This window comes from Ptychodera flava, chromosome 5, assembly GCF_041260155.1.
Source record: "Ptychodera flava strain L36383 chromosome 5, AS_Pfla_20210202, whole genome shotgun sequence".
In the NCBI taxonomy this organism is placed as follows: Eukaryota; Metazoa; Hemichordata; class Enteropneusta; family Ptychoderidae; genus Ptychodera; species Ptychodera flava.
The window spans coordinates 2,841,781-2,866,756 of NC_091932.1; the positions used below are offsets into that span (position 1 = coordinate 2,841,781).

Sequence of the window (24,976 nt, forward strand, 5' to 3'; positions counted from 1 at the left end):
TTTTGTCTCTGTATCAGCTTAGTCAAAGGAGTTTAATTTCCGCCCAACCATTTGTACAGTAGATGAATAAAAAGTGCACAAAATATTAGGATTTACCTCAAAACACTGTAACTTATGCAAACAATACAGATGTGGTTGAGAATTTTTAATGATTTTGGAAGTGTTCTCTTTCCATTTTAACTTATTGTCCAAAATTTGACCAAGATATTTGTAAGTACACACCCAGTCAACTGTTTTCCCCTTAATGCACACTGGTTGTGGCTCATTGTGCCTACGACTAAAATCAATCACCATCTCTTTAGTTTTAGTAACATTGAGGTGTAGAAAATTTTGATCACATCATTTCAAAAAATTATCAATTTCACACCTGTAAAAACTATCATCATTATCAGATGTACATTCAACTAAGCATGTGTCATCAACGAATTTGAACAAGGGGCATGAGTCATGACTGTCTCGCATCTGCTGTATAAAGACTGAACAAAAATTGGGTAAGTACCATGACCTGGGGTGCACTTGTCTTTCTGTTCAAAATCTTGGAAAGGATTGGTGCTCTGCTTATGAGACCAAGTCTAACAATTTAACTGGGGCCTGTTGGTGACGTAATCAAAACTCAATGCGACTGTTGAAGGAGACACATTCATGTTCTGCAACTTTTGGACTAAGATATGCGGTTGGAGTGTTAAATGCACTAGAAAATCGAAAAACATCAATCAGAATTTCCACATTAATCCAAGAGTTAATAAACTGTATTTACTTCTCTGTATTCTATGGAGTGGATCAATAAATTAAGAAACTTGTCCTAATGTATAAACAATTTAAAACAGTCCTCTCATAGACATTCATCATTGCTGAGGTAAGAGCAACTGGTCCGTGGACTTATCAAGGGTTGGTCAACATTAGAAAAATAGAGATGTAAATGAAAACTTTTCCTATCGTTCGCAATGTTGAACAACCAATAAAATCTCTGATGAGTCCATGGAGTAGCATAATTAGTTGTGTTGACTAATTAATTACAAGATGTCCTTGTAATGAGGTAAATTAAGAGTCAAGAGGCTAGGTTATGTTATATAGTCATTTATTTTATTTACTCCGATCAGTCAGAGTATGAAGAAAAGGAGAGGAACTGATAGAGAAAACTGAGAGAAATTCAATAATAACCTCATTAATAGCGTCTGGGCCGCCTGTGGTCAGGCGTATGTACACACGTCTATCATGGGACGCATAGGCGCAGAGCGGAATTTAAAAAAAATCACTGGTGACTGTGCCTGTACGGCAAGAAGCACAGAACCCACTTGGGTTGTTTCTCGCTTATGTACACTCGTCTATGGGGCGAATAGTCCCAGAGCTGAATAGCCCACGAGGGACTGTGAATGTATCAAGCGCAATCTCTAGATTCCGTTGGCGCAATATTGCGTAATGCGCCACCACAAATTGTGCCGATTACTAAAAAACATTTGCAAAGCTTCTCATCATGTTTCTCTACCGTCTATGCCCCCGCATACAGGATACCGACGACAGATAGCTCGCGCTCCAGGAATTGTTAAGCTGAGCGGGTCGGATTTCCTTATATGCGCCCTCTATCAATGCAAGGGAGAGGACTGGGAAGAGGAAATGTGGGTATGTTTGAAAACGAGGCGGGATATCCCTCCTGCCCCCGCCTCCTGCCTGAATCAATGTGCTGCGTACAGCTACAAATTTCGCGGTTGTTAAATACCGATATGCCAGTTTTTTATCATGGTTGACAACGATGGAGGCAGCATCATGCTTACGTGTTTCACTGGTAGTGAAATTAACAAGGAACGACACTTTGAGCGTGAAAACAACAGCAAGGTATGTACTCGGTGGAGCGACCGTACTGTGGTGTAACTGTAACTGTAACCATGGAGCTAGAAACAGAAGTAAATTCTCGCTCGATGGTGTAATGATAACCGTAGCATGTATATTCCGTCATTGAGCTGCAGTTCCAGTACTAGTGTGGTCTACCGATACATGTACGGGTAGTTAGGGGCACGGTCCAGACTCTTCGCTACAAAACCAGGTCTTCCCACATAATTATTTTATACCACAACCACCACGTTGATCGTCCAAACAACTATAGCTTCCAGTCTTGGCCTCAAGTACAACCTTGCATCTACTATCACTCAAGTGCCTGGGGCGGATTGCGCGATATCATTTTCTCGAAATGTGTACACTTGGAAGAATATTTGCCGGACGATAGAAAAACCTTGATGACAATGATTGGTTATAGTTTTACCAGTTGGTGATAGTTTGGGGCGAAGTGCCGTTGATTTTGTGACGAAATGGTTTTGGGTGACAATAGGCTCCTGGGGCGAAGACGTTTTTGCAATTTTGGCACAACCAGGGAAGGTTGTTTTGGTGCGAAATGGCATGGGACAAGATGGTATGGTGCAAACTGGCTTGGTTACCTTTCACGATTGGTTTCCTTGATTGATTTTGTTCACGAACAAGGAAAATTTAGCATTCACTTCAAATTCAATTATGTACAACTGTAAAGGGAGTCTTCTCCCCAGCTATGGTATACAACTGGGTATTGCTCAATGGCCAGAAGGATCTGGTAGACTATATATTCTGTTACTTTAAGGCACAGCTAAACTTTCCGTTTAAATTTTTCACTGAACCAATGTTTCCATTTTACCCTTAGACCAGATACATGGTGAGATTTCAACATAAACCATCTTTGAAACCCTTTTAAGAAAAGTAAACATTGTATTTGAATATCATTGCATGTATCTTGTGTAAGGGCAAAATGTGAACATTGCTTCAGTGAGTAATTTAAGCAAAGTTTTGCTGTGCCTGGAAAAATGACATTACTTATATATGTGTGCTAAGACATTATGAGGCAGGATGACTGTCTCACAAATTAATCATAAAAGACACTGTAGACATTTCCCCTCTGCTGTGTGTGGACAAATTAATTGATATAAAATTGTAAAGAATGCTGGGTGCCTGTGTACTTAAATATTTTATTGTTACCCCGTGCTGATATGATCAAGAGTTCTAATACTATCGTTGTGACTTCCCCTTGTGCCAAAGGCATACCTAGGGACCACTGTAATCACTCTATCAGTCTGTCTGTTGTTATGTAGGTCATTTCCCCACACTCATCATGACCTGAGTTCAATTAGTCTAGAACATTCCCAAGGTCACTGCCCTTGATGACCTCACAACCTTGAATTCAATTAGTCATGTTTGGAATGTTCTGGAAAGTTGATTAGTTGTGTAAGAGAGATAATTTTAGAACAGTAATTAGCATGTCAATAAAAGTTCTAGATTGTTCTTACATGCCTTTATAAAAGGGACGTGCACAGCTTCCAGTCAGACTTTGGGATCGTGTCTCTTGTGTGTTACTAAACTCCAGCAGTAGTCATTCTCAAGACTTTTCAAGACCTTCACTGTCAACGCTGGATTTATACTGTGGACTTTGTGCAGCTTCAAGCCTGCAAGCCAAAGGACTGTTCATCCATTCGACTGACTGTTACAACTCTGAGACTGGAGCTTTGCCGTCCCAGCTGAGATAGTAGTCTGTACACTTTTAAAGCTTGTACTCTATCCCTGACTTAGCAATTAGTTTTATTTTCGTAATAAATTTTGTTTAAACGTTAACTGCTGAGTTCACCCTTTTGTTCGTTTTCTCTGCACGTAACAAATTGGGGGCTCGTCCGGGAGACGAATATTTTGAGCCGTTTGACAACATTTTGCCTACCTTTTCAAAACTACTGTATACTGTGAACTCAGCGAAATTTAATCATGGCGGAATTTAAACCAGACGAATTTATGGATGACCTTGATCAGGACACATTTATTCCCTCAGAAAAGACAACCTCATAACACTGGCCAATTTCCTTAAAGTAGAAGTCAAAAGATCTATGCGCAAGAGGGAAATACAGTACCGTATTGCCAAACATCTAGTTGATTTAGGCCAATTTGAGGAATCCACCCTGAAAGATTATGAGCCCGATCTACCTCTGAACTCAGAAAATTAGAATTAGAATGCAGACAAATTTGGAGATCAAGAAACTAGAATTACAAATGAGAGAGAAAGAATTACAAATGGAAGAAAGACAGAGAGAAAAGGAGAGAGAATTGGAAGAACATCGACTACAGTTAGAAATGAAACGTTTAGAGCTTGGACAGTCAGGAAAATTCTTCCCTTCAGACAAGTTTGACATCACTAAGCATTTCAGGTTAGTTCCCCCTTTCCAAGAAAAGGATGTTGATAAATATTTCCTTCATTTTGAGAAAATTGCTCAGAGTCTGAATTGGCCTAAAGAGTCCTGGTCTATGCTTTTGCAGAGTGCTTTGGTGGGTAAAGCCAGAGAAATTTACATTCAGTTGTCAGTAGAGCAGGCTTCAAATTATGATTCTGTGAAGGAATTAATTCTCAAGGGCTATGAGTTGGTGCCTGAAGCTTACCGTCAGAAATTTAGGGATTGTGAGAAGGTGAAGATCAAACTTATGTTGAATTTGCTCGAACAAAAGAACAACTGTTTGACCGTTGGTGCTCTTCTGAAAAGGTCAGTCAGAATTATGACAAATTACGACAGCTTGTTTTGATTGAGGAATTTAAAAGGTGCATCCGGAGTGACATCAAGACGTTTATCAATGAACAAAAGGCAGATACATTAGAGGTTGCTGCACGTTTGGCCGATGATTATTCATTGACCCACAAATCTTCATTTCTCAGCAAACCATCCAGTCCTTTTCCTACAGAAACAATGCAGGTAAATTTAACTCCTCCTTTTCATCCAAGAATTTTTCAAAGGAGAGTAGGAAATCAAATAACAACAGTTCACAAAATTCAAGTAACACTTCCACATCATCAGATCCCAAGTCTCAATCTCCTTCTGACAAACAGTTCGGTACACTTTCTTGTAATTATTGCAAGAAAGACGGCCATTAATGTCAGAGTGTTTCAAATTGAAAAGAAAACGTGAAGGTCAAAGTGGTCAAAGTGGATCTAAGCCCACCGGCTTTATTTCTTCATCAACTCAATTAGAGTCTAATAATGTGTGCAACACATTTTCTGAGGTTAAACCCCTCTTATCCCCAATTAATGAGGTCAAGGTCAATTCTTCTCAAGATAGCATTATGGGTATTTTCGAGCCATTTATTCATAATGGTTTTATATCACTTTCTAGTGATTTCTCTTCTGCTACCCTGTCAAAATTTTAAGAGATACCGGGCTTCCCAGTCTCTTTTGTTGGCAGATACCCTGCCGTTTTCTGAAAAGTCATTTTCAGGTTCTAAAGTTCTTATTAAGGGGGTAGATTGCAATGACTTTATTCCTGTTCCTCTCCATAATGTCTATTTGTCTTCGGACTTTGTTTCTGGACCTGTGGCTTTAGGTATTAGGCCTTTTTTGCCTTTTGAAGGGATTCACCTTCTGCTTGGAAACGACCTTGCTGGGGACAAGGTCATTACTAATCCACTTGTGACTGATAATCCTACTTTAGATCAGGATCCAGAGCCAATTGAACAAGAGATACCCGATTTATTTCCTTCATGTGCTATTACTCGAGCCATGTCAAAGAAAACTTCCGAGAATCAAAATACTCTCAAAAATAATGTCACAGATGTTGACTTAAATGACACCTTTCTCAGTCAGGTGTTTGACACGGATCATTCCGTTATCCCTCGTGGATTTGAAACTTCCAGTAAAACTTCTGCTGTTCAAAGTCAGACATTTTCTAGATCAAATCTCATTGCAGAACAACACAAAGACCCAGATATTTTGTCTTTGTTTGACAGGGTAGATGATGAAGGTAAAACTTCGGATAGCTCTGTTTCCTATTATACAAAGTCTGGTATTCTCATGCGTAAATGGAGACCTCCAGATGTTTTGGTTGATGACGATTGGGCTATAAAACATCAAATTGTGGTTCCAAAGCCCTACCATGCTGAAATATTGCGCCTAGCCCATGAAACCCCCTGGGCTGGTCACTTAGGAGTCAGGAAAACTTATCATAAAATTCTCAGTCACTTTTATTGGCCTAATCTCAGGCAGGATGTAGCACATTTCTGTAAAACTTGTCACACATGTCAAATGGTAGGAAAGCCAAATCAGACCATTCCAAAGGCCCCTTTACAGCCAATCCCTGCATTTCAAGAACCATTTAGTAGGATACTAATAGACTGTGTTGGGCCCCTACCAAAAACAAGATCAGGAAATGAGTACATGCTAACAATAATGTGTACATCAACTCGGTTCCCAGAAGCCATACCACTGAGAAATATAAAGACAAAGACTATAGTGAGAGCTTTAGTCAAATTTTTCACTTTATTTGGCCTCCCTAAATGTGTCCAGTCCGATCAAGGCTCCAACTTTATGTCTGGAATTTTTCAACAAGTAATGGATCAGCTAGGCATTAAACAGTATAGGTCATCCGCCTATCATCCAGAAAGTCAGGGTGCTCTTGAGCGATTTCATCAAACTTTGAAAAACATGATTAGGACCTACTGTTTTGACACAGAGAAGCAGTGGATGAAGGAATTCATTTTCTGCTCTTTGCTGTTAGAGAGTCAATTCAAGAGTCTCTTGGTTTTAGCCCATTTGAGCTTGTATTTGGACATACAGTCCGTGGCCCACTCAAGCTCGTTAAAGAGAATTCCTATCAGACGATGATGATTGTCTGAATATTTTGCAATATGTCTCAGATTTTCGTACAAAACTCTCTAAAGCATGTGAATTAGCCAGAGAAAATCTTGAGTCATCTCAGCAGTCAATGAAAACCAAATATGATAAAAACACCTCAAAACGGAAGTTTGAACCAGGTCAAAAAGTTCTTGTTCTACTTCCGGTTCCTGGCAAACCACTCCATGCTCGTTACTTTGGGCCATACCTAATTGATAAGAAATTGAGTGATTTAAATTACATCATAATAACACCTGACAGGCGTAAACAAAAACAGCTATGTCACATAAATATGCTTAAGCCATATTTGGATAGGGATAATCCTACTATAACTCAGCCTGTCAGTGCAGTCAGTTCAAGCCATTATGAAGATAGTGATACTGAAACTGACTTGAGTGAAAATACTCTAAATCAAAGCTGGGCTCGGTCAAGCTTCAGAACTCAGAAATCCTGGAGAAGCTGGAATCTACAAAGTTGGCACACCTCCAGCCAGAACAACAACAACAGGTAAAAGAACTGCTCCACGAATATAAACACCTGTTTCAAGATGTTCCAACGAGGACGAACGTCATCTATCACGACGTTGATGTTGGGGACAGTAAGCCTGTAAAACAACATCCATACAGACTGAATCCAACAAAAGCGAAATATCTCCAGGAAGAAGTCAAATACCTGCTGGACAATGACTTTATTGAACCCAGTAAAAGTAACTGGAGTTCGCCGTGCATACTTGTTCCCAAACAGATCACAGTTATCGTATGTGCACGGACTTTAGGAAGGTCAACACTTTAACAAAGACAGACACTTTCCCAATCCCGAGGATTGATGACTGCATCGACCGAGTGGGAAAAGCCAAGTATGTGACAAAATTTGACCTACTGAAGGGATTTTGGCAAGTCCCTCTGACGGATCGTGCTCGTGAAATATCCGCCTTTGTTACACCAGACGGATTGTTCCAGTACAAGGTGATGCCATTCGGAATGAAGAACTCTCCGGCAACGTTCCAACGGATGATCAACGACGTCATATCCGGGCTAGACGGGTGTGCAGCCTACGTTGACGCGTCGTCCTGTATAGTGACACCTGGGAGGAACACATCAAGCTCATGCGGAAGTTCTTTGAGAGACTGAGCAAAGCAATGTTGACTGTCAACCTTGCCAAATCTGAGTTTGGTTGGGCAAGGGTAACTTACCTCGGACATACTGTAGGACAGGGTGAGGTAAAACCTGTTGATGCCAAAATCAGTGCCATTTCAAGTTTTCCCATACCAAACTGCAAACGACAACTGATGCGCTTTCTCGGTATGGCTGGTTACTACAGAAAATTCTGTCCAAATTTCTCCACAATTACTGAGCCTTTGACTAACTTACTTAAAAAGAAAGTAAAGTTCGTTTGGTCAGAGCAATGCCAACAGGCATTTGATACACTTAAAGCCATACTGCAAAGTGCCCCAGTGTTGTCTGCACCAGATTTCATTTTGCCATTCAAATTAGCTGTAGATGCTAGTGATACGGCTGCTGGTGCTGTTTTATTGCAAGAGGATAGTCATGGTATAGATCATCCTGTTTGCTATTTTTCACGCAAATTTAACAAATCCCAGAGAAACTACTCTACAATTGAAAAAGAGTGTTTATCTTTGATATTAGCTTTACAGCATTTTGAAGTTTATGTTACTTCTTCAATCAGCCAATAGTGGTTTATATTGATCACAACCCTCTTGTTTTCTGCAGAAATTTAAAGGCAAAAATCAGAGATTGCTAAGAGGAGTTTAATGTTACAGGAGTTTAATCTTGACATTAGACATATCAAAGGCAGAGACAATTTAATTGCAGACTGTCTCTCTCGTATTTAGAAATTATTGTTGTTCACTTTCAAGAAATTTTATTGTTGTTCACTTTCAAGAAATTTTACTTTAGAGTAAAACAAAATTTGAGTACTTAAATCCTTTTCAAGATTACATTTGTAAAAGAAAGATTTTTCTTTGAAAAATTTTCTTTTTTTGAAGAGGGGGTGTGTTATGTAGGTCATTTCCCCCACATCATCATGACCTGAGTTCAATTAGTCTAGAACATTCCCAAGGTCACTGCCCTTGATGACCTCACAACCTTGAATTCAATTAGTCATGTTTGGAATGTTCGGAAAGTTGATTAGTTGTGTAAGAGAGATAATTTTAGAACAGTAATTAGCATGTCAATAAAAGTTCTAGATTGTTCTTACATGCCTTTATAAAAGGGACGTGCACAGCTTCCAGTCAGACTTTTGGGATCGTGTCTCTTGTGTGTTACTAAACTCCAGCAGTAGTCATTCTCAAGACTTTTCAAGACCTTCACTGTCAACGCTGGATTTATACTAACGCTGGATTATACTGTGGACTTTGTGCAGCTTCAAGCCTGCAAGCCAAAGGACTGTTCATCCATTCGACTGACTGTTACAACTCTGAGCTGGACGCTTGATGCTTGCCGTCCCAGCTGAGATAAGTAGTCTGTACACTTTTAAAGCTTGTACTCTATCCCTGACTTAGCAATTAGTTTTATTTTCGTAATAAATTTTGTTTAAACGTTAACTGCTGAGTTCACCCTTTTGTTCGTTTTCTCTGCACGTAACACTGTATATCAGTCTGTCCACGCATTTGTTTGTCAATCCACTAGTCCATGTAGACCAAGTTTGTAGAGTTCATAAATTAAAGATTGCTGCACCAAGTATGTTGAATGTTTAGATGATTATATCCAGATTTGAGTGGAATACTGGAAATGTGTCTCACAGAAGCATACTGAGAAACCTACAGGTATCATTTTTTGTACACATAAAAATTTTCCATTATCAAAAGAGTTCTTGTAGTGATATTTGGTAGAGGATAATGTATGCAATATTTTGTTTCAAATTAGGATAACATTTACATATTTGTATTTTTGAACTTTTTCTATTCTCTTTTGTCAATGGCTTCTCTTCAGGAATCACTTTTTGGAAAGGTTTCAAAATTTGATTTTAAGTCTTTTAGGATAACCTGATTAGCATACATATATTATAAATATTTATAAAACTTGGACAAGTATATATCTTCTTCATTTTTTGTCAAAATATCATATTCTCCTTAATGTGGTATAGCTACCTAGTGATGATTTAATATCGGTTTGTGAAAAATTCCTCTGAAATTTGCATTTGTAAATTTTTACAGCAATTTTCTCATGTTTTGGTGACAATATATTTGTTGTAAAAATCCAGTCCAACAGCTTTTAAAGTTACTTCACAGGTTCCTAAGCCTGACTTTGTGCCATCGATTGTTTAAGTTTTACAGAAAATCTTGTTGGTGGAACAGTATACTTTAATCATCATTACAGTCATTCAACACAGGCAAGGCTCTTTGTATAGCACAAAGCTGTTTGTAAATACAAACACAAACAAGTACATGTAAGCTTTCAAAAAGCAGGGAAAAAATGTAGTCATTTATAACAAGGTACTGAATATATAAATTTTCCTCCAGAGGATTGACCTGATTTAGTAAGTCTCTACTTTAGTTGTGTTTATGCTCATGTAAAACTGGTTTATTGTTAATTGTTTGTCCCCTAAAAGCACCGTTTTCAGATATTTTGTTGCAGTTACAGGTCTGCTACTCAACATAGCTACACAGTCACTGCAGCCTGAAATGTGGGAAAATTTTATCAGTATTGCATGCGCTGCCATTGTCACAGCTTCAAGTCTGAGCCATAAATGTCTTTTCACAATATGATCTGATGCAACAACATAATTGAGTAGTAAGCATCTGTCAGTTGACTGATTTTGTTATAAAGGTTTTAATTCACATGATTAATAGAATAGTTGATGACCACCCTTCATTTTCCATCAATAATGAGACTGGTATACACGTATATGGTCAATATTTAAGTTGATGGCAACAGAGAAAATAAGAGGACACAGAGAGTGTCTTCCGTTAATTGCTTGCAACCTTGGGAGTTTTTGGGGTTAGGGATTGTGGACCAGCAATGGGAATATAGGATTTACAGGTAAGATTCCCCCGGAAAACCCATTTTGTTCATTATATATTAACAGTAATGAACACATTCAGCAATGTTTATATAGTAGTAAAAAGTAGTTTTCATTGACACCAGTTCACTAAAGGTCCATCTTGATCCTCTTCAAATCAAAATAGTTCTGGTCACTAGATAATAAAAACCATGTAATTCTTTTTCAGGCTGTTGTTGATGGAGTGAAATTGATGTTGCCATGGCAGCGAAACAGATAGAAGATGCAATCAAGGCAGCAGCTGAAGCCATCAAGAAACTCCTCAAGTCACTCCAGACGGCTATCTCAGACATTGTCAAGTCAATTGATAAGTACATAAAAATTTTTTAGAGAATTTATAATTCTGTAAAAACATTTTAAGCATGATCAGACTCAATACAATCATTAATATAATTTGTGTAAAGACTGATCTTGTACTCAGAATTTCAATAAAAGAGAATCTAGCAGGGTGATGTCCTTTCCATGTTCTGTCCTGGAATATTGCCAAGTTCAGAAACTTTTAGCTTAATTACATTAATGTTAATCTGACCACAAATGTTAGAGATTACATGTCTGCATAAGTTTATCCTGAATCTGTGTTGTAATCTTTGTGCAACAGAAGTTGGAGAATGCAAGCCTTTCCTGACATTCTTCAGTGATACTGTCATGGACATTCCACTGTGTGATGAGACCATAATGTATAATACCACATTTAGAACTAGAAAAAAATTACTGCAAAACAATTTGTCTACATTTACAATTTATATAATACGATTATTTTCAAGTTTTATAATGTTGAATTCAAATGTTGCTGTAGTGCTCACAGTCAGAAACAATAGATTTCATATATAGATTTTGAAGAGGTCAAGGGTTTAAATTTGTAGTGACATATATGGTATGCATGATGTTTACTAACTTAGGTGAAAGCACACAGTGACACATATGTTTATCAGACTTATGAATAAACTTAGCACAGTAACCCTCTCAGCATAGTAAGAGAGCCTATAGCCTCCACAGCAGTCAACAACAGTGTGCAATGTATATACATTAATCTGCTATGAAAGCTGGCATAAATTCATGAGCTTCAGGACCCAATTTACATGTAACAAGTCTTTTAAAGGGGAAGTTCACCAAGGATGATTTTTACATGTGTGCTAGCTTTGTGGTTACTTACCCCAGAAAAGCTATTTTCGCCATTTATAACTTGCAACTTGCAAGATTTTTTACAAAAAACGATAGAAATAGTACAGGAAGTTGCCCATGTAATTTGAATCATGGGAAAAAGCGCAAAGAATGGAGCTTGCATAATGTGATATGGAAGGGACCATTTTCCGATGGGTATGGCATTGTCCACTCACCCATGCTTAAACCAGGCTGTGCGTATTTTGTTTATACTGTTTATTCTTGCATAAACAATGAATCACTTATAATAAACTTTCCACTGTCAGATTTTGTGTTGCTGTTTACTACTGTGTTACTGTGAGTGGACAATGTGGGGGCCATACCCGTCCGAAGATGGTCCCTTCCATATCACATTATGCAAGCTCCAAGTTTGGAGCTTTTTTCCCATGATTCAAATTACATGGGCAACTTCCTGTACTATTTTTATCGTTTTTGTAAAAAATCCTGCGAGTTATAAATGGTGAAAATAGTTTATCCTGGTAAATGACCACAGAGCTACCACATATGTGAAAATCATCCTTGGTGAACTTCCCTTTAATAATGAAATATTGCAAATATGGTGGGTTTTTTTGGTGTGTCTGATGTCGATTGTCTGATAGAACTTTGTCAATTTTGTTTGGTGTATAGAAAAGTGTATTAGGGCATGATGATAACATACCGTATATACTCACACAATTCATCTCATACTCTGTCATCTTAACCCACCTCACTTGTCAACGTACTTAATCATACCATTTTCTTTTCATACAGGTGAAAGGAGCAATTAACACTGCACTTTCTAGTTTGTTTGGTAACAAATTCCAAGGTTATGATAAATGTATAGATGCTTTGTTTTTCCAACATGATGCAGTGTTTTATCAGTACACAGTGCTTGTTTCCTTGGACCAATTCATTTGTACTTTGGTAAGCCTCACTGTGTTTTTCCCAAGCTTCATAAATATTGAAATAAAGATCTTTACATACTTAAACTTACATTGACAATTTATAGCAACCTCTGAGCACAACCAGAGAATCTTGGTCATTTAATCCAATTGCCCAGGCTGCTAAAGTTATAACTAATGCTATAGGAAGACAAGGATTTGCATCAATGCATTTATCAGTGAAATTGTAGAAGTGTACTCAATGTGGTGAGGCAGTAGTGTTTGAACTTTAAAAGGAAAGGAAGTTACCAAAAAATAATACAATGCAAAATATCGTAAGCAAGTAATAATGTCATTGGAATATAGCATTTATAGTTAAGTTCCCCCATGAAAACCCATTTGATTCATTATACATGAACAGCTATGAACACATCCAGCAATGTTTCTATTGGGGTGAAAACTAGTTTTCATCAACACTGACCAGTTCACTAAAGGTCCAGCTTGATGTCTATGGCATACTTTCGAACAGCCTCAGGTAACACAAATTTTCCAAAATTTTCCAACATCCTGCTGTTGAATTTCATTTCGGTAGGTCAGTCATGCATGGTGGCCTGGATATTTGCCATACAAATGACAACTATCCAAGCTGTAATATGTTAACTATCCAAGCTGTAATATGATAACTATCCAAGCTGTAATGCAACTTAAGGTAGTTCGCACCTCTAAATTGAAAGACTTTAATTTATAACTTTTTTCAAACTCTTCAAGCAAACTTTCATCCATTGACTTTCAAAACCATGAACAAAAACTGGGGATCACCATGCTGAGTTTGTTTGAAATTCAAAATGGCTGCCAATCCTGTGTGATCTCTATGGGGACAATAAAATTCCTGATTTTCATAAAACTAAGCCAGTGGAAATTTTATTTACACCATAAGCTTCAAAATGAGCCCCTACAAGTAGCCGGCCAAAAGAATATTTCGTAAAACTTTGAGAGTCCACCTATCTATCCCCGAGGCGCATTTAGTGTGTCTGCTTAGAATCAATATGGGTTCACTGTAATCAAACATAATTTGCTGTAATTGAACAGGAATGGAAGTTTTTAGTACCGGTAAACTGAAAAGCATAATCACCATACTGAATGCAAATGTGCATAATGTTAGAGTTTTACATTTAAGATTTTCAATAGAGTGTATTATACAGGATATTATTCGACCAACATGTACAGCAGGGCTTCCTTGTCTATGAATTTCGTTGCACCATATACTGCTAGTTGTGATGAACTGCAACTTTTAGTGAGCGTGAGCCACAGAGAAAATGTAAATATGTCAATTTTGCACTGGAAAAAATGCTGATATTACTTTGAAATTTTGTATGCAGGATTTTTGTAACTTTCCAGCGTCATATTGTATGTTTATTGAATTATTCAACTGGGTCTGTCAAACAATTTCATCAACACAACCCAGATTTGATGCTTTTAAATTTGGTTAGAAGGGCTCCAAAACAGATGTACATATCTGATGCCACAGGCTCCTTGATGGATATGTTTGTGTTTTGAAGTTTCCCCATTTGTCTATGATACTGTGATGCAATTTGGCACATGCTATGATCATGTTGGTGTGGCAGCAGTATTACCAGGGGCAGCCCTAAAGAATCCCTAAATAGCTGAATAATATAGCTCACGTTTACTTCAATATACCGTACTCACACTTATATATGAACCTGTGAATTTTGTGAAAGTATATATGGGTGAATATTACTGAAGTCTTCAATCATGTAACTATAGATAGTAAGGGGACCAAATATTGTCTTCAGTAATTCCATATAAGGACAGGCACCCTTACTTTGATGTGGTAGATTGTATCACTAATTTTGATGTACCAGATATATGGCAGATAGCATGGTGTTGCATTGTGTGTGTCCGTTGTAACAGATGCCAAATTTATCCACTTTGATGGACGGTGCATCAAAATATGTTAAAAATGCACTTGACATCATGAATAATACAAGCTACCGTCCATAGAAGCTATTAAATATCATATGTACACTCATTCTGGCCAGCCACATGTAACCAAATGTGAGCAAAGTGTCATTGAAATTGCATAAGGAAACCAAGGCTAGAAGATACAGCTAGTGGGGGCTTTAAGTTAACATGAGATTAATTCTAATCTTACCTAAACATGATATGTCATTTTATTTTGCATCATTTAATTTTCAACTTTCTAAATTATTTCTATTTCTGCTGACAATGAAATGTGGTGTTATTTTCAACATCCACATTTTGGATATTTGGGGGGTATATGACCATCGATGTAAAAAGAGTCAATTTTTCATCAATGGTCTGACAGTCTACGAGCTCTGACATACTTCAGGAATGCATAGTGCAGTGTGAATCCAATTATGTTGAGCCTTTTTAGGCCATGAAAATGCTTGATATATTTCTGATTCAAATACCGGTATGTGTCGATGGACTGTCATATTAATATGGTTTATTGAAAATAAATCAGTTTCATTCAACAGACAGCTTTATTATAAAGTTGTTCTCCATACTCATGTTTGTTGTTTTCTGTATTATAGGAAGCTGTTGGCTTTTTTTGGTCGATATTTGGTGACTGGTATTCTTCTGGACTGAGTTTGACTTGACAATTCTCATGATGTCAGTGTTGAAGATGATTCTCTCCGAAACAAGAGCCTGGAGTACTTTGCTGCACTTTACACTATTTTAATCTTGAATTCAACAACACACAGGGTGAGTAACAGTTAGATTCAAATCAACGTTATTAATAGGAACCCCTAAAAAGTGTTTTTTGTTCACATCAATTGTATCTCTGGAGCAGCAAGCAAATCTTGCAAATTAGAAGCAGACAGACCAACCCATAGATCACATAGAATATACCTCGTCCTATTATACACATCACAGTCATTACAAGTAAGCTCCTGTAGCTGTTTTGCCAAAAATTATTTCACTCCAATTTCTTGCTGTGCAACAAAAGACTAGTCAGATTAAAATATCAGGTAAATCAAATGATAATCCATAAAACCCTCCCTGTAATTCATTGATGTATTTCTCTATAATATATAATTGAAGCATAAAACTGATCACGATAGTGGAAAGATTCACCCTGTTGATGCAGAAGTCTGGTGTAAATCCCCATTTATCTAATCGTCTCAAAACGGACGAACTACGAGCAGACGTACGAGCTCGTACGAGCAAATTACGAGTGACGTAATGTGCCGCAATTTCACCGTACAAGTGACGTAATGTCAGTATTTCTCTATAGCCTGTCTGTGTTCAGCGTACTTTTGCGAGTGACATATCGAAATACATGGCTGTGTGATCGAAAAAAATCTCGTTGTAATTTGAAGGAATATGGCAGGTTTAATGTAAAAAAAACTTCAAGAAAAAACAACGCAACAGTTATTACAGCTACATCGGCGGTAGGTTCATATCCAGAGCCCCGTACGCTCTACCGCCTTCGCTTGAAAACAATCTCATAATTTGACATAAACCAAGCAATATGGGCAGCTGTGTATGGACAGCTTGATGCTTGACTTCCCGGAGAAGGCGAGCTGTCACGTTCAAGCTCAGGATTATTTGTCGATCAAATTTCAGTAAATTTACCTTACCTAGATGTAATCTTGTCTATAGGCTTAAATTTCGCCGAAGTTTGACAAAATGATCTCGATTTTACAGGTTCATATTCGAAAGTTTTGAGTTTTGAGTGCAGACAGACATAAGTTTTGAGGCAACATGGCTGCGACCCCATGTCGACCCCAAGTGAAAATGTGTTCGCGATAAAATCTTCCTATATTTTTTTCAGAATTTTCGACAAAATCAATGCTTCTTACATCTTTTGTAAACTATTAAAATAAAATGTGATGTGCCATGTCTCCAGATTTCTAAAAATATCGATCGACGGAACATGAGCAGGCCCGCACAGCTGTTCCTGAGGTTATTGCAAACATATGCATAAATTAGCTGGCAGGCATGCAGCGTGTGAAACATAGCTTGGAGTCGACAGCACCGCGCTTGTGTGGGACAGCGGCGTGTACAATTATTTAAGGCTTGGAAGTGCAAGGGTTTATCATCTTTATTCGAAAGAAAGAGGAGAAAAGCTGAGCAAATGTATAACTTATAGTCTCCCTACTGCGGAGAAATGCAGCTGTTGTCATTTGCATAATAATAGTCTCCTTGCTGGCAATTTTCAACGTGACGTAGTTGAGTCCAGACAAATGTGCGTATAGAAGCCGCACCGGATTTTGGAGTTCAAGATTGGAGGGGGTCTAAAAATAGTTCCTAATACAAACCGCAGCTTCACTTATGAATTTTACGGCCTTACGTCAAAATCTTGCTGTGTATGATAAACCAGCATTGTAGGTCACTCGTATTTTGAAAGTATGGGTACATTACGTCACTCGTTCTGTGAAAGTACGAGGCCGTACTTCTGCTCGTACAATGTCAGTTGTGAGACAATTACATACCTCAAATCCGATAATCATTGAAAAGCGGCCTCAATTTTTCAGACAGAAGTATAATGAAGCCAAGGGATGAACTTTCAGTTTCTAATTAACATTAATAGTGGCCAAAAAATCAGTAATACTCTCAATAGTAACAAATGGTATAATCCTGATCTGCACACTTCAAATCATTCAATGCTGAATTTGAAAATCTTGTCCTGAATAAGTTACAGCAGCATCCTATCATCTGACAGGATCATGGCTGACTTTGTACTGCCTGAGCCAGGACCAATTGACAATGCAGAAATTAATGAAGTCTGTCACAACACACGCAGTGAATATGTACCTGATGAATGAGAGAATAGGTGTATTGAAGAAATATGTCACTGCAAAATCACAGGTAAGTGATCAACTTGTAAAAACACAGCTTCAAAATCCTGAATAATTGACATCCTGCTCAGACACCAATTCTACCATATAGTAAATGGATACCAAAACACCTTCTCTAAACAAAGAGTAATTTCCAGACTCAACAAGCCTCCTTTGTCTTTGGGTTCAATATGCATGATTGTTCAGTGCGTTTTGCTGACAGTGTTCTACAGCACAATCAAATACTGTAACTGACATTTGTGGTGTGGACACATGGTATTTCAATCTCTCACTGGGACATATCTGTGCTGATTTCTGGAAAGACAGTACAAGTACAGCAAGTTGCATCATTGACCATTTGATTGACATTTTCTTGTTTCTCAGTCTGATAATAAGATTGACACATGTCACCACTTCACTTTATTTAAATGTTAATTTTGACACTTCTCAAGTAATGTATGACTCACTGTCTTCAAATCTTATTCAAAGTTTCTGAAAGAAAGTTAACAAGAGTATAACATAATAAGTTTGAATTGCATTTCCAATATCATATTTGACATGCAAATCCCTCTGGCATTAGTTACCAATTGCATGCCTTTCAATAACCACTTCTCCTGTGTCAGGATATTTTCAGTTGCTACAAACGCAGACAAGACTGGATTGATATTGTACAATCACACTCCTTCAACTTCTGTGTTTCACTCAATTTGACAGTTAAAGTTTAATGTTATTTCATATATGATCACCCATACCAAAAATCAGTCATCATTTGATCAACCTGGTTCCAAGCGTGTCTTCACTGGACATAACTCAATGTATGATATGCTCTTCACCAGAGCCAATCAGTATTTTTCAGGTTAAGTTAATTCATACATCTCTTGTAATACATTTTAGTGAAATTTCTAGTGTTTCTGTGACTTTGTTTTTTCTTCATATTTTTTCTCCCAATGGGAAAAGGAGAAAGCTAAAGATTTTGATTATTATGATTCATAATTTCCTGGAATGTTAACCATTCATCAACAAACAGTGCAAGATTTTTGTAAACATTGTCTTGTTTGTATCATCATTATATGGCCTCTTTGGCATACTCAGTCAGTACGACGCCATGCGTCTTTTTAATTCCAAAGTAGAACTATTAACAAGAATGCATTGATTACCATAACTTTGAGGATGTAAATAATCATACTCTTTCTGTTTTAAATTTTGTGAAATAATTATAATAATTTGAATAAGTTTTCAGTTCTTTGCAGGTCTCATTCTCATTCACTTTTTTTTGGTTTTACAATTGTTTTTGTGGATTTACACTCAATAGGGCATTCTGATTTTCCAATCATGGTGGACATCAATCCTCCAATTGCTGGTTGTGTCTGTGATGCTGCTGACCATGGAATTGACATAGATTTCCAGTCGTCACCAAACAGAATCTGTGCCAATTGGCAGGACTTCTATGATCCAGAAAGTGGAATCAGTAAGTTGTGTATCCCATTATTACTTTGCATTACTCAGTGATGCTGGTGGTTCAGAGATGAAGTTTTGCTGTAGGGTATAAGAGGAGGGACACATGACAGTCATTATCTGACACTGGACATTACATTCATGACAGTTTTTTGTATACCTAGATCAAGTGTTTTTAGCTTTATGCTGGTACGTGAACTAGATGGACTTACCCGAGTCCACACAAATTGTTTTCTTGCATGATACGATATGAATTCAATGTGACATACAACTACATTTCATATTACCGGTATGATTTGGCATTTTAAATTACTCTAGTGTGACCACTCAACGAACATAATTGATTCTTATTTGATTCTGAGTAGAATATATGATACTGACCAATATCAAATTTAGCTCAAAATATTTCATTATATGGTTTAATTTGTGTTTTTAGGAGTATACTGACTCTTGGTTTGCAGAATGGAGCATGATGAGGAGAGTAGCATCCAGAATTCCGGTTTGTCCTGCAGTACTTTCCCAAGTGCCTCTGGCATCTGTGACACCACTGATGTTACTGATACCTTCAGTATTGGCAAATGGTAAACCAACTATTTTGACATTGAGATCTCAGAATGAGGTAAGTGTTGTCTTTCTTGTGCCAACTTTAATTTTGATCAATGTCTCATTTGAGCACATGACATGATTTTGTTTATGTACATAACGGTACTAAAGATAGGTGTTAGGGTGAGCCAGTCTCATTTGCATCCATTTGCAAATCTGTCTGTCTGTCTGTCTGTATGTATATACCGGTATGTATGTGTGTGTATGTATCTATGTATGTGTGTCCATCCATATCAAAAACCCATAAAGTGCAGCACCTACCATCTTAATATTTGGTGTACAGGTGCACCCAGGGGTGGAGATATAAATTTGTTAAAATGGACATGACAGTTTCAAAAATATGCAAATGAGGGGAATAAAATGAAAAATCTTGCAAACTGCTAAAACTCTGTAACAGTTACCAACCATTTCTTACTTCAATGAACATTGCATCAAAATTTATTCAAATGCATTTGACAATGAATATCACAAGCTACGGTCCATAGGCACTATTCAACATTTTGCGTACAGTTACTTTGGCTTGCCACATTTAACCAAATGTGAATAAAGTATCATTTATATTATTTTTCTTCAGATGGTCTTGCCTGGACATTTTCTGAATATTCCAAGGGATACCTTGGTACACTCCATTATGCAAACACTAAGTACTTTATTCAAAGTCACTGACTGTTTGCATGAAATGAACTGATATTTATAAGTTCATCTTTTCACAGGCTAATCTGTTTGATGTAGTATGTTAGAAATCACTTACACAGATGTCTTTGTCCTGGCAACCATTCACAGATCCTGATACGTCTATCAATAGGTAAGATCACATGTTATCCTTGCTGTCATTGGTGAATGTCATCAAATTACTTTGAGATGGGGTTTCCTGAGTATGGTCATGTGGATCATTCTATAGCAAGATGGAATGTGGACAATTTGAACTCCCAGCAGTGTTTTTCCTAAATTAAGGTAAAGCGCGACGAATTCGGATGCGCACGCGCTTTAGAACGTTTCTGCGCAGATTTAACTCCAGCCTGCTGCAAATGCGTTATTTTGTAGCATGTAATTAACATCACCTGTCATTGTTGAAATTGCGCTTTTACCTAATTTTTTGACCCAGTCTCTTAGAAATACATGTGACCTATAACATTGTCATATTTTGACCCCTTAGGAAGCTTGTTTTTATTCAATATGAGCGAAAAATTAACATTTCTCTCCCATTCACATGGCGCATATTACCCATTCACCTGGAGATATTGTAAAAAGTAGCGGGGTGGCACCCTTTTATTAAAAGTGTAAACTAAATGGTATTATGTCAGGATTTTATTCGCCAAGGTTGGTCAAAATGACACCATTCAAAGCGACAGGAAGAAAGTTCGAAATATATGTAGTGATATTATTTTGATATCATCATTTTGTAATCGATACTTATGTTAAAATTTCTTTACAAACATGAAAACTATACATTCGATATATGGATCTTAAGTCTTGGTATTTATTAAAATTAACTCATTTGCTAAGCGTTTTATAATTGCTTTCTTTAGTTTAAGTTAATTATATCATTTTTAGCTCACATTTGGTTATACCAATGTGAGTTTATCGTATAGGCTGAATTCGATGGCGTCTGTATGTATGTGTGTATGTATGTATGTATGTATGTACGTACAGTATGTCCGTCAACATCAAAAACACGCAAACCGCTGCACGTTTCAGCTTGGTATTTGGTGTGTTGATGCATCCTGGGCTATAGATGGGATTTTGTTCAAATGAAGTCTGCATTGCCAAAATTATGCAAATGAGCTTACAAAATGTGAAAATGGTTAAGAATTAATAACTCAAGAACCGCTTTTTTGATTGCTTTGAAAATTTGTGTGCAAGTACCTTAGGTGAACCTTATACAGTTTTATGAATATTGTGAAGATATCCTTAATTTTGTATTTTTGCTGAATTTTTTGGTGATTTTTCTCATTTTCAGTAAAAATTCTTCTTCTCTGAAACCACCAGCCCAATCGCTCTCAAATTTTGGTTGTCTCTTTGCAAGGGTGTTACTCTTCTAATTTGTTGAAATTATGACAAAATTGGGAAAATTACTATTTTTGAGCAATTTTGTCATTTTTAGTCAAAAAATCTTAAACAGTATTTCATTTTTAAAACCCCTGGACAGACAGCTTTCATATTTGGTACACAGACGTACAGAGATGACAATAGTTAGATATGTTGAAATTGTCCTGAAGTATAAAAATTTGTATTTTTAAGACAATATTGTCATTTTTGGTCAAGAAAACTTTATCTCAAAATTACTTGTTTGATAGCTTTGTAATTTGGTATAAAGTCCTGAAAGATGTTATTACTAATAGATAAATTTTCTGCTCAAAGTGTTGGTAAACCCCAAAATTTGTATATTTTAGGTAATTTTCTCAGTTTGTGACCTTAAATGACCTACATCAACCCAGGATATGTTGTGAGACAATTTTGAAGGCTGTGAACATAATTTTGTCATGTTTGGTATCATTTTGTAGGAAAATTTAATCCAGAAAACAAAGCTAAGGTGATTTTTTTTCATTTTTGGAACTTTTCTGTGTAAGACATACAAGAACTGATGAGAAATTTGGATTCGGGATATTTCCAGATGTAAACACCGCCCACAGTGGAAGGCATTTCACTATCTGTTACTACCTTAATTGCTGTTTACATTAGAATGATAACACTCATGGCATTAATTAAAAAATCTCCAAGGTTGTAAATGTACTTCCTGTCATTTGGTCTTATGTAACATTAAGGGGTGGAACATTTGATATTCAGGAGGGGGTAGGGTCTAGAAGATTGATGATGTAGCATTACTTTTTTACCAGATCCCCTGTACATTTTTTGCCCACTCCCACCTTTTCTTTTTATCAAGCCTTCTCTGTTTTTTGTTGTTGATATTTGCGTATGTATTTAGGATCTGCTTCTCCATTGCTATAGAAGTTGATATGCATGTTCCTAAAGATGACCTCCAGTACCTAAGTTGGAGACCTTATTTGCTTTTGTCATTCTTGTTTTTCCTGGTTTAAATATTTCTCAAATGGACCAATTCAAACCGAATGTGAGCACATAGTGTCCTTGACGGTATTTTTATTTATTTCTAACAACGCAATTTTAACATCCGTTTCCATGGAAACAAGCGTGGTGACCCCCATTTTTTATTTCATTTTTGCACTTGCACAACTTCCAAGAATATTTGTGCAAAGTTTCACGAAAATGACACCACAACCTAATTTTGACGTAATTCGTAGTACTTCACCTTAAGTGAGATTTTCATTGATATTTTATGTCATTTGTTTGTTTTCTGTACAGATACCAGGTGCTCTCAGATACAAGATTTTATATATAGACCCGTTGATTACATCTTCCATGTCTTCCGAGGTTTGGACCTGAGCTCTGTGAGGATAGTGTACGTGAGTCAGTCAGGGACTGCAGCCTCTGGGAAGTAACTACATTTTGTAGGGCAGCAGTGATCAAGATCTGTGAGTTGGATTTCACATTCATTTACAAAAGGAAACATTCAGATTACTTACAAGGAAACCTCTTTTTGTTTCAAATTAGACTTTATAGAGTGATATTTACAGTTCAAATGTTCCCATGCATTTGTCAAAGTAAGTGATGTTTCTGATTTGAGCTTGCAACTTACAGGAATGTAAACTGCTTGCAACCTGCAGTATGTAGACTTACTTGTAAAATTGCAAGCAAAAAAAATTGTACATACATCAAAGTTAACAGCACTTTGCATATGCTATTTTCATAAGTAATGAAAAACACATACAGCCTTGCTATTGAAGCATATTAATGGCAAGTAAATTTTCTTGGGACATCTCTTTATAATTCTTCTTTTCCAGTGACTGTCAGGAAAGCGATGATGTTATCAATGGTCAGTGGGACTATCCAATAAGTAATGTGAATGGTCTATCGTGAGATTGGATGGTACTGTGGTGCAACCAATGGTGGAACAACATATGGTAGGATTTTATATCTGTTATTGGTTTTTGTAAAAGGCCTGTGTTGGCGCCAGATTGTCTCATCAGAAAGTTTACCCACCAGATTACAATTTCAACGGAAAACGAAAGGCTATCACACCTTCATTATTCTCTTATACCTGGTATACTAGAACAAAGGCAATCCCAGGGATTTCCTCAAGTGTCTTGAAGTAAATGTTAATATGCTATGGAAAAGAACCACTTGCTTTGAGTTCACACTGTGCTTGTTCATGTGAATGTGTAGTGAAATATGATTGTGAATTCGCTGACAGGTTGTATAATTTGGACAGGATTTCTTCTTCTGTCGGCGTACAATTTTGGGTTTTGTGTCTGTCAAGCTCAATGTCTCACGTCAGTTTAGCAGTGAGTTAAGTCAATTTGTAAATGTATTATTATTACAAGAAATGTGAAAACATTTATTTTATTTTGTGATAACCTTCAGGAGTCACTGTTGTATTGTGCAAGTTAAGGTGGAGCTGCATGTTGCCAACACAGTGTTTTCAAAGGAATATTTATCATCTAAGAATACCAGAAATCCCCCCTCATAATGTATACTTTCAAAAAGCAGAGAATCTAAAGTTTAGTGTGGTAGCGATAGTTTACTTAAAGGGTGAAGACATCTGTTAGTCTATGTAGTTGGGCTAGAAAACCTCAATTTTGGTATTAATGATGGAAATTAATTTAAGTCAAAAACTTGATACTGTTTTCTGAAATAGATGTTCATAAATACTTGAAACTAGAGTATATTCAGAAGAAACAACAACTTTATTTTGCATTATCTATACCCATTCTAAAATGGCATGGGTTGAAAGACAGAAAATCAAAAAAGTGATGAAAAACATGATTAACAAAACTAAAATGTCTCTCATGCAAAATGTAAGAAATTTATGGCCTTATGTAGGATTTAAGAAAGTAATGTGAAAATTTCCGAAAATTTGATCAGGCTTGAGTAGAGGTAAAGTCATTGGAAATGTTGGAATTTTGAGGAAAGAGAAGCCAGGAAATTGGGTTATTTGCTTAAACTTCCACTTTTTCCAGTGTCACACAAAAAGAAACGGCCCTTAAAACGGTTATGGAGTATAATTTTCTAGATCTTGCTATATTCTTGAAGAACACTAATTTGTGCTGACCCTCCAGTAGCCTTCCCACTGTTAAACAGTTTGCTTATTTTACAACTTGGATACTATGTCGTCCTCTTGAAAGTGTTCAGTTTTGTCCAATTTTGGAATATACCATACCACTCTCTCTGCTAGTGTGAGTTGAGTATGGTAAAGATTGATTGATTAAATATTTGCATAAATTAACACTTTTTTTCATGCAATTTACAACTGCTTGACAAGCTAAAAGTTCAACCAAACCAGTATTTTAATCTTGGGTGAACAAATTAATCAAAATCCA

The 24,976-nt window shown here is 36.9% G+C and overlaps 1 protein-coding gene across 5 annotated transcripts in view; it reads left to right on the forward strand.

Moving 5' to 3' along the window:
* The first annotated feature begins 1,617 nt into the window (after positions 1 to 1,617).
* The window catches only part of LOC139132766 (uncharacterized), a 31,281-nt gene continuing 7,922 nt past the window's right edge, over positions 1,618 to 24,976 (forward strand). Inside the window, exons 1-11 of one of the 5 annotated variants that reach the window (XR_011552416.1) lie at positions 1,620 to 1,833; positions 10,539 to 10,656; positions 10,845 to 10,986; positions 12,587 to 12,739; positions 15,273 to 15,444; positions 17,408 to 17,553; positions 18,835 to 18,990; positions 19,414 to 19,596; positions 20,294 to 20,385; positions 22,902 to 23,071; positions 23,441 to 23,560. Coding sequence is in view for 3 of the 5 variants with exons in the window: in XM_070699032.1 (XP_070555133.1) it covers positions 18,855 to 18,990; positions 19,439 to 19,596; positions 20,294 to 20,320 (321 nt within the window). In the remaining 2 variants the exon portion in view is untranslated. Of the gene's footprint in view, positions 1,834 to 10,538; positions 10,657 to 10,844; positions 10,987 to 12,586; positions 12,740 to 15,272; positions 15,445 to 17,407; positions 17,554 to 18,834; positions 18,991 to 19,413; positions 19,597 to 20,293; positions 20,386 to 22,901; positions 23,072 to 23,440; positions 23,561 to 24,976 lie in introns of all 5 variants that reach the window. The other 4 variants (XM_070699032.1, XR_011552415.1, XM_070699030.1 and 1 more) reach the window with 4 other exon arrangements.